The sequence below is a fragment of the Haliotis rufescens genome, unplaced genomic scaffold (genome assembly GCF_023055435.1).
Source record: "Haliotis rufescens isolate VD_foot unplaced genomic scaffold, xgHalRufe1.0.p SCAF_9, whole genome shotgun sequence".
NCBI lineage: Eukaryota > Metazoa > Mollusca > Gastropoda > Lepetellida > Haliotidae > Haliotis > Haliotis rufescens.
In genome coordinates, this window is record NW_025964383.1 from 28,123,515 (window position 1) to 28,134,651 (window position 11,137).

General features: G+C 39.5%; 1 protein-coding gene across 2 annotated transcripts in view; it reads left to right on the forward strand.

Moving 5' to 3' along the window:
* The window catches only part of LOC124130348, a 73,855-nt gene extending 71,224 nt beyond the window's left edge, over window positions 1–2,631 (forward strand). For both annotated transcript variants that reach the window (XM_048390616.1, XM_048390617.1), the window contains exon 33: window positions 1,125–2,631. In XM_048390616.1, coding sequence (XP_048246573.1) covers window positions 1,125–1,798 — 674 coding nt within the window. In that variant the 3' untranslated portion in view covers window positions 1,799–2,631. The remainder of the gene's footprint in view (window positions 1–1,124) is intronic.
* Window positions 2,632–11,137: the final 8,506 nt, after the last annotated feature.

Sequence of the window (11,137 nt, forward strand, 5' to 3'; positions counted from 1 at the left end):
GATGTTAACATAGTTTCATGGTGTTTGACCTTGTAACTCATTTGTTATGTTAATTTTAATACGTTTGTTTAACATTCAAAATGTTATCCGTGTACTTATTCCTTGTTGAAACAATAACTCTGTCTCATGAAACTTATATATTATTAAGACAGGATATAACAGCAATATTGAAACTACTAATGTTCAAACATGCAAAATATTATAGAAAAAATGTAATATTAATTTCGTATCTCATGTAGCATAGTCACTGATATATAACATGAGGTGACAGCAATAATATACATGTAAAGTGTATGTATAAAAAATGTCTTCGGTTATTGAAATCATGTATCTTGCATGGTGAGGTGAAATTGGATTTAACGTCGCGTCCAAGATTATCGCACTTATATAGCGACGTGCATGTACGTGTGTGTGTTTGTGTGGCTGCTTGTTATAGTCCGGACTGATTCCGATTTATAGTGCTCGCTCACTGAGATACCATGCCCCAGTTTAATATGAATACCCTACTCAGACACAGTATACTGACTCCGAGCCGACCAGTCCTTGTTTTAGACCCTTAATGCCGAGCGCCAGACAGGGCAACATCTTTTAACGTCTTTTGGTATGACGCGGCCGGGGATCGAATCCCGGACCTTCCGCTCTCCTCCGTCTCTACCACTTGCCAACGGGGGCGGTCCGTATCTTGCATGGAATCAACTGATTACTACACTATATTCTTATGGGAGAAAGGGACAATTTTAGATTCGTCGAAACTCTATATAACAACCAAACGTTCTGCTTGATGGCGATTGGTATGAACCTAGAAACATCAGCAGTCTGACACGTTGTGTCTGTTTACATGTGACATTCACCGTCTCCTCTTTGGTGATGATTAGAGTAAGTGAAACGAGTGACATGTTCTTGTATGGCTTGGTTTATAACAAATTCTGCATGTCCATATTTTATCATATCCATATATCAAATTTGTAATAACTCGTTTAACGTCAGTACCAAAGGATTCCTTCCCATCGAAATGTCTACCTGCTGTGATCTAAATATATGAAATAGCCGCTGAACCTTTCGCGATCTAGTTGACAACAAAGATTTCAATAACGACACTGAAAATATTCATTCCATAATTTCAGGTAATACACTACAACTTGATACTGATCGCGCCAACATTTCGATGTGCCATGTTACAAAAGACGGTGAGTTAGTAAATTCACCACCCGCCACACGGAATCAACGTCAGTCGAGCTTTCAGTCCTACAGTGGCACGTGTAGCTCCACCCCCATCCCCCTTCTTTCATCCAATCTCACACCAGTCCACCCAACGTCCCAATACTGGGAGACCAAGTCAAGGGTCGGCGTGATGAGTGACGCTGGACAACCGATACTGGAGTTGGGTGTAGTAGAGGCAGGGCAGTTGGACAGGGCAGGCTGGGTGTGTTATCAGCGTCGCTCCTGGTGTATCGGTGTATGGAGTTGCCACAAACACAGGGGGGTCTGTACCTCCGTGGATCAGGAAGCAGAACCAGGCAAGTGTTGGACAAACACCATGTCTAACACTCCCGGAACACAGGCCTCCCTCCATCATGGCGCTGTGCTGGATGTGGGGAGGGGGAGGCTAGCCTTCATCGATCTGGATAGGGAGGTTGTTTTAGCGAGGATGAATGTGGAGTTCAGAGAACCACTCTACCTGACGTTTGCTGTTGGTCCGTGGCCAGATCGTTACACTGTTAAGACGACCCTGATCAGCGGGGAGGACATCGTCATGACTGACACAAAGAAATCTCTCATTGCCAATGCGCTGACGTAGGAAATAAACAGATAGGAACTCTGTGATGAAATCAGTGAATTGAGAGATATGTATCAATAACATGCGATACACTTGGATGAAGTGGTTGTGAAAATGTCTTGCTTTTTCGCCGTATGAAGCACCGCATTGTGTCCATTCAGCTGCCAGGATCCTAAACTCATTCGTTCGAATCCTAGATACGCCCTCATTATGATCCTGTGATTGTCAGCATCATACCCATGCCAGCACTATACCCATGCTTGTATATTTCCAAACATTGGTAAATGTATTACGCCTTATCACTTTGGTATTTCCTTAATTAACTGCGACACTTCTCAAAGATGCACTTAACCCACAAGATGATACCAACACAAGTGTGAGAAACAGGTCTGCATTCATTGACTAAATCGGACATTATTATTACAGGCACGTGGGCTATTCCTGGCGTACATAACCTAGCTAGCTAAATGTGTTTCTGAGCTGCATCAGAGCATTCAACAGCGTATTGTGGACGCATGTAAGCCTCGCGACAGTAGGTATGTTCGGCGCGAATACATGTCTAATGTAGCGTTCAGCAATAATCATTCACTCACACGCTCACAGACGTTTATGTTGAGTTATTGTTGCAGGTACCGAGATGGGACATTTAAGAGTCTGTCATGTTATTTCCCCTGAATTATATGTTTTAATGGACACAAGCATAGTTTTATGATCAGATTACAACTAAAGCGGCTCACGGAGGTGGCCCAGTCGCCAAAAGCGCCGCGATTCGCTGTGCAGAGTTGCGTCCCTGGGGCACGCCAGAAACCAATGATTGTGAGTTCGAATCCCTGTTCGCCCCGATTATGTTTCTAGGTTTGTCAGCACTATACCCGTGCTCGTGGGTTTCACCAAAGTGGTAAACGTCTGAGACCCGGATCACTTCGGGCTTTCCTCCCACATTAAGCTGACACGCCGTGTTATAACCGGAGCACTGTTAAAAGCGGAGTTAAACCCAACTCACTCAACTGTGGATATTTGTAGTTCATGGGAAGAAAACTAAATCTGACAAAATATTTCCTCAAATATCAGTTTTCATCATAGGACGCAGTTTAAGTACACCAACTTGTTTTCACATAAATGGTTGTAGCAGAAGCCATCACGCAATTATTAATAGACCAATCAAACATAGTTGCCAGTGCACAGAAGGTGGCTTTTAAACAGATAACCTGTAATTCAGAAAGTAATTCATGCAGTAGATGCATTGTAATGAATATCAAAACATGTTCACAAATTACACGTCAAAACACACTGTACATAATGACTAAATTGTTTTTTATTGTATTTAAAAGTTCGTCTTGCGTGAATATTCTGTATGATGTGATACCTCTTTGCCACCATCAGGTGTAGCAGCTGAAATAGATGACTCAGATGGCAGAACCACAGTGATACTAGTGAGCTGGCAATATATGTTACTTGCGCCCAAACCTAACTCAGCTTCTATATAATTCTGTCGTTTTTGTCATGAAGAATGTTTGGAGTCCGCCATTGAGGGTTTATTCATATTGTATGGTTCACTGGTGGGACACTATCAAGTGGCTACAGTCTGTAACAGAAAACTTTTTAACCGCCATTTTGTCTGTACAATCAAACCTTAGTTTAAAATCAACCGTCGCCACTGAAAGTGTGAAGAGTTTTTATTCTTGCTATTATATCAGATTTACACTTCAGTAGAATGGTTAAAACTTGTTTTATATGCTGACTGCGGCAGAGTGTCAATATTCATGCCAGCAGCACATTCACAGCTGTGTGTGTACAATTAAAACAGGCATGGACGCCGCGGTGAACATTATGTTTTATCATGGCGTTCACCTTAGTGTTCGTTCAAATGCAGGTCGTAGGCCACGTATCATAATCGGGACAATTCGAATCTTTGATTTGAAACCTTCGGAATGCTGCATCTTGAATACGAATTGCAGTGCCTTTGGCAGCACTCGTCACACAGGGCTTTCTTCCGTTACTGCAAACCAGGGTCGTTATATACTATTTCCTGCCCACCATTAAAAAAATACATTAAAATATAGTTTTCAGAAACATGCATGTAAATCACATCAAAGTCCCATGAGTAAGGACTTCGTCACACATTTACAATGCATGTCAGACAAAATCAATTCAAACAGATTAAATAATTTTAAATCGAAAATGGTAAAATGCTTTTGCTGTGAAAAGCAACTTTGTTGACGGCCAAACCTTATAAACGTTATGTCACGCCTGTCTGAAACCGAAATTGCACAAAACGTTGTTCTTGTGTGTTTAGGTGTTCATCGTAATGCCACACAGCCACTCTGGGGCTGGTTCTAACAACAACCGGTAGTTCACTTAGGGGGCCACCAGTCAGCGCTTGCATGAGCAATACAGCTGATTAATAAATATATCTATATAACAAACGACACGGCAAGATGACAAGTCCACAAGCACTATGAATTTACCTTCAATTATGATGAGTATTCCTGAATACGATGAATTAGGATAATTTATTGATAACAGATAAACGTTTTGCGTTCAGTAGTTTTGTAAACTTAAAGATATTTGGCCTATCGTAATTACATTTATTAATTAAGATAGCGTTTATTAGATATCGATTTTACAACGGCACAGGTAGTGGAATTCGTCACCAAGTACATTTGTATCACAAAGTGTGCATAGGCCGTCTTCGGTTGGGAATATCTCATGGCAGTAAGAAGTAATTTTCAATTGATGGGTAGTCTTTACAATAGTAATTCCCTTTTGAAGAGATAACGACATCACTTCTTCACGACTGGATAAACTGAATATTCTTAAGTTGAAATAATATGTACACTTTGTTATCATCCTCAGGGGAATCAAACATGTAGATACGACCACAATTATCAAAGACCGTTTTACACGATTAAGCCATAGAAAAGGGATATCGTTAATATTTTGACATTATATCTTACATTTTAACATAAAAGACGCGATATTAGTTTTATGTTGTGAATGCTGACTCAGCTTATTCCAATAACTTACCATTCTTCTGGCAATTTTAATACTGAGCGGTTCTCGTCCGAACTTGCCATATATCACGAAGTTTGGCGTGGACAGTCTTATATCTGCATGTAGATATAAGAATTTTAGAAGGACCCTTTCGATTATTTCAGTGTTTTGAAGGCCCAAGAGTTCAGAACCATAAAAGTGGGAGCCAGTTTTGGATGATAAACCTTAATAATTACATCTAGTTATATCTATCAATAACGTCTATCGGGAACTAAATTAAACTATCCGAAATTAAATTTGTCTTAAACTATCTATTTTCCTATATTAACAGTCGCAATGTGACTGAAATAATGCCGATGCGACGTTAATCTTAACTCACTCACTCCAATATTAGCATCTAGTTTCCAGTCATTACATTATTTATGAAATGTATTAAATGTATTGTGTCTGGTTTCTCCTCAAAGTAATGTATCATCAATGATGTTTACAGAGGACATATGTTGGCACTGTCATGAAGATTTCATGTTTCATCGACATACACAGGAACTTTTTCTGCTGGTATATATTAGCACATACGAACTTCGCACTTGACACAATATGAAAAATATAAAGAAACATGTAAGTATATATGACAGAGCCTTTTCTGCATAAACGCAAATCTCAGATACACACAATTGCTGAACACAAAAGACTAGACTATTCACAGACATGCAAAAATATGAGACATATTTGTTACTTTTGTTAGATTTCCAACATCTATGTTAATATTTGATTCATGTTAATCTGCATCTGGTTTTCGATATACAAGAAGACGACGAAGTATTATAAAAGTGTCCTATACTACAAAAAAAACATAGAAATCATATGGTTAAACAAAGAGGTATTTAATTATCAGAAATAAATGGCCTAAAAGACATAAATATACATTAACATATCTGAAAACATTTTTTTGGATAAAACTACATCTTCTCGTATACATATTATTAACCCTACGTAACACATTAGTACAAACATTGCGCTGTTATTCATAATGAAAACATATTTTTGTAATGGTTTTGAAACCAACATATTCTGTAAAAAAAGGATAAAAAATATGTCCTTGATCATGATAAAAAGAACGGCTTATGATAAATGTTCCTCATCTTCAACAGATGGGAAAAGAAAGGGCATGCTCCATGTACAAGCGGGGTTTTGAGAGTTGTACACACAGCTACTAGATAGCTGTCACATTTCGTCCTTTTTAACATGGCAATTATATACTCTGTTTAAATTACTGTCAGCATCATATATTGGCTTAACTTGTTGCCAAAGTTGCTATTGTTTGTTATCGATCTTGTAGCATGGACTTCGTGCCAACGTGGCTGGTATCAGCGTTCATTGGGTGTGTTTTAGCGAGCTGGTCGTCGGGTGTTAACCACCTCAGTATCGATAGCGAAAATGACGGTGACAGGGATGAAGAATTGACTTTGAAGAAACGTTTACTGATGCTGAAAATTACACAATAATGATATTAAAAAAAAGCCATGCAAGCACCAAGACATTACTTGGAGTGAAACGAGCATTCATTTCTATATACATCCAATAAAATCTGTGATGGTATTTTCGCTCAATGACCCGAGATTGAAACTTAAAAAATTAAAAGTCCAATTTGTTTGGCTCATGATGTTCAGAACAAAAAGTACCGCAAATCAAGAGGTAATCACAGTGTTGCTTTCCGAGACTTTTAGAAGTGATGTGGAGAAGAAGCCTGCTTTCGTCATATCATCATAAACGGAACCACTGATGGTGATGTGGCAGTAGGGTACATTTCATAACTCTCCTTGACGCCGCTCCCGCGGCCATAAACAGCTTCTGCCTTAAGTGTCAGGTGGACAGACGTCCATCGGGTAACCATTGTCGCTTCAAGATTGGACTCTTTGGAAAGGGATGTTGTACTGATCGAAGCGATGCCCAGTCTATACGTTGTTTTCCAGTCTGTAACGTCGCACAAAGGTCGCCCTGATCGAGAAAGGTCCTTCACAGATATTGGTTTGACCATGTTTCTCATCAGTGGGCTCATTCTGTGTAATGGCAGTCCAGCTGACGCCCTGTGTAGTGAGTGAGTGAATATGGTTTTACGCCGCTTTTAGCAATATTCCAGCAATATCACGGCGGGGGACACCAGAAATGGGCTTCATACATTGTGCCCATGTCGGGAATCGAACCCGGGTCTTCAGCGTGACGAGCGAACGCTTTAACCACCAGGCTACCCGACCGCCCCCGCCCTGTGTAATATATTCAGATTATTTGCCATATTTGCTCCTCTGTTCACAGGCAATGATTAAACATTGCAAGACAGCGCATACCCAAATCTGAGGTCTGAACATTATGAAGAATGCACGAGTGGCATGATGCAGGTGCATTCCGCGGTGTGTTGTGACGTCACCGTCGAACATGAAAGGTAATATCCTTACGATTGGACACCGTTCTTGTCATGTTATATGACGTTATATTTCATTTCCCAGGGGTGCTTAACTTTCATCCAGGTGTATACTGCTACTGTTACTACTGCTGCTGCTACAACTACCACTACTATTTCTACTACTACTTCTACTATAGTATACTACTACTACTACTACTACTACTACTACTACTACTACTACAGTATGCTACCACTACTACTACTACTATTACTACTATAGTATACTACTAGTTACGTTTATGTTTCTAGGTTTCTCAGCACCATACCCGTGCTCGTGGGTTTCACCGAAGTGGTATACGCCGTGATATAACTGGAATAATGTTAACAAAGGCGTTAAACCCAACTTACTCACTCACTTAGACATATTCTCAAGGCAAAACATATTGTGACTAAACAAAAAGAATCGGTCAAAACATTTACTGTCGGGAATGGAAATTAAACATATGGAAAGAACAATGCCTGAAGGTACAGTAATGAACAACAGCTTATATAAAGAGCGCACCTGTTATATGCTAAACAGTCATGTCACACGAGGAGAATCAGAGGCAAGGTCACACAGTCATCAGGCATGATAGCATCGCCCGATTGAAGACAGTAAACGTTGAAGAAAGGATTAATGAATTGCATTCTATATCAGTGAAGAGAACCCTTCTCGGCTGACGTGCTGAAGTCTTTTCTGTCCGTGGCGAGAATCCAAACATCTTGCGAAATATAGTGACGGGTTGACGTGTGATGTCATGCTGCGAGTTAACAGATTCAAACATTCCTGTCGCTTGCCAGCTGTCGTTTTAACTTCGTACGTTCGCTCGTCACGCAGAAGGCCTAGGTTCGATTCCCAACATGGCTACAAGGTGTGAAACCCATTTCTGGTGTCCATATAGCCTAAGGGAATGTTAATTCTGCACTTACAAAGATTGCACAGAGTGGCAGTGATTTGGGATTGTCTGTCAGGTATTAAATAGAGAACATTTGACGCAATTTCTTCCGAATGATCGCTATTTCTTGCAAACTGCATGCAATACCACGCCATTTCTTCGACCTTTTTCATAAACACTTTCCCTGGTTCAAATCCAAACATTCATGTGAAGGTTTGTAAGTTAAAGTAACAAATTTGCTTTTAGATATCTATTCCATTGGCAAATTATGCCTTCCCATGTTTGATATAAAGAAATAAACCAAAAGACCATAAACGTATTCACCATAACTTTCAAACAAAGCTGTGCGAAATTGATATAGCTAGATTGCAAAACTACGTATTTTTTACAACAATAAAAATCATACAAATAACTTCTCGGCTCGATGCAGCATACATATTGACTCGTCGCTCAAGAAAACGATTCCCCTTCGCGGGTTCGCCCATATTCTGTGTGCTTGTCATCATTGACAGAAGCGTTATTTTGTCAAAACAACAGATCTGACCGCAGTTCCGCACTGTCTGGTCACATGTTATCCCCAGTCCTGGAATTGCAGCTGTAGACAATCGACAAGTAATGGCTGGGTATTAGGCAATATGGCAATGGACAGCATAGTATTGCGGCACCATTGCTGGGATGATCCATACACAGTTACAGCTTCATGTGCCATGTGATTTCATAGATGATCTGGTTGGTTTGGTTTGGTTGGTGGGGTCCTCTTGTTTGTTGTTTTACGCCGCACCCAGCAATATTCCAGCTATAGACCAGCTATATGGTCTGTAAATAATCGAGTCTGGACCAGACAATCCAGTGTTTAATATCATGAGCATCGATCTACGCATTTGGGATCGATGACATGCTTCAAACACGTCAGCGAGCCTGACGAGCGTTAACGCCTTTTGCGACAAGCATAGTAACCTTTTACGGCAATCATGTGTTGCTGAAGACCTATTTTACCCCCAAAACATGCCGAAGTGTCAGGAAAAGTACCGATTTTTCGCAAATTACTCGTAACTTGTCGTAGGTGATTCTAAACAATTCGTGCCTAATCCGTACATGAATCTTGTAATTCGTACATGTTTCTTAACCCATTCCTGGCATTCTCAACCCGATTAGCCACGAGTTTTCGTAACTCCGTCGTACGTTTGTCGTAACTGCTTCGTACCTCCTACCGATTCTCCACGAAAGTCTGCATTATTGGCCGAATCATCACGAATTGCGAAAGTTTCCGATACAGGGTGATTCGGGATATTCGTGGTCGTAGAGTAAGGGGGGCATTACGGCAAGTAGGGGTTGCTGGGGAGCTATTCTACCCCGGATCTTAACGGGTTTATGTAGCACTGTAACAATCATTGTTAAACAATGAAATACATTGCCACATAACAATTCATAATGAATAATGATTAAGACATATCAATAAGTTATGTAAGGGTCAAACTCATTACGATGCGATATTATACTGCTAAGGTCGCATAGAACTTTATGCCAATATAGCATAGTAATCAATGACAATCATGTTCTTAATGACATTATAATTCATTAGACATATTCATGATCAATTACTTACATTATTGATAACTTCAATTTTACATGGATACAAATGATCACTGTAAAAGACTCTTCTTTATCAGTGAAGTCAATATTACAGTAGAGTAAAATACTTTCTCTTAATTCATTCCGAAATTCTTAAATTTATATACATCATAATTTGAATTTAATTGTACGAAAAAAGGTAAATGAAATACTTTGCATGTGCACTTTACCATGAGAATAGATAATACCATGGTAACTGTGGTAAAGATACCTTGGGCTTAGGCCTGGTGCCACGGCGCGCGGGTTTACCCTCACTTTGCCAGCAGCTTGATGTTTACAGAAGGGATTAGTGGTTACACCTGACTGAGCGTGCAGGTCCAATTTATTCCCCGTGTAATTCTATCCGGGGTGCCTAAGAATGTCAGGTTCAAGTATTATTTGCAACACATTCAACAGTCAATAAATATGTTATATTAACTAAACAAAACAGCAAAAAACAAAGTTTTAAATTCATCTTTTATTTCACACAGATATTTGCAACATTTTACATTCATATTTTATTTCACACAGCTTCCAAAGTCAAACAATATATGAAACATATCATCCAATTTATAGTCCGACAAGATGTGGGACATTGTCTCCATAGATCAGGGCGGTTGTGACACCTGTCACAAGTAGTCTCTTTTGCTGCTCTAACCTTTCCTCTAGCTGGCGGTACACCTTCTTCTTGGGTCTAACACTTCCGCCTGCATTCAGCTGCATCACCGTCAACTCTGCAAAGTTCTGTTCGGACTTGATCAGGTTCACAAACTTAAATATGTGCACCATATGGTAAACAATGAGCTGACGGTTGAGCATGCGTCGAATCAGAGCAGCTTAAGCAAAACAAGGTAACTAACAAAACTTATTCAAGTGTTTCAAGGTAATGATTATTAAACGTTTTAACACAAATCAAAGTTCCTAACATTTACGCATTTCAAGTGAAAAATATATAACATGAGAAAGTGTTTAAAATAGAAATGCTGGAAATTTGAAATACTATATTTTTTGCATATACAGTACACTACGGTTATAACGAACTCGAGGGGACCACTAATTTTAGTTCGTAATAACCGTAGTTCGTTATAAGCATACACACAGCATATATACAACAAATGGTCGGGACTAAAAAATAAGTTCTTTATATCGGTCAGTTCGTTATAAGCATGTTCGTTATAAACGTGGTTTAGTGTATAACTGCTGCTGAAATGCGTGTATCTTAAGCAACAACTGTACAACATAAAGTACAAAAATAACCGAGCTTCACGATAGTGTGGATGCATTTATACCAAATATATTCAAAAGACATTTACTTTTTGAGTATTTTATTCTAGACATATACGGTTAAAGAGTGGTTATCTTTAAATAAATACATTTAGCTGCCGACGCTAAGATAACACATATAATATTCTTGGTAAA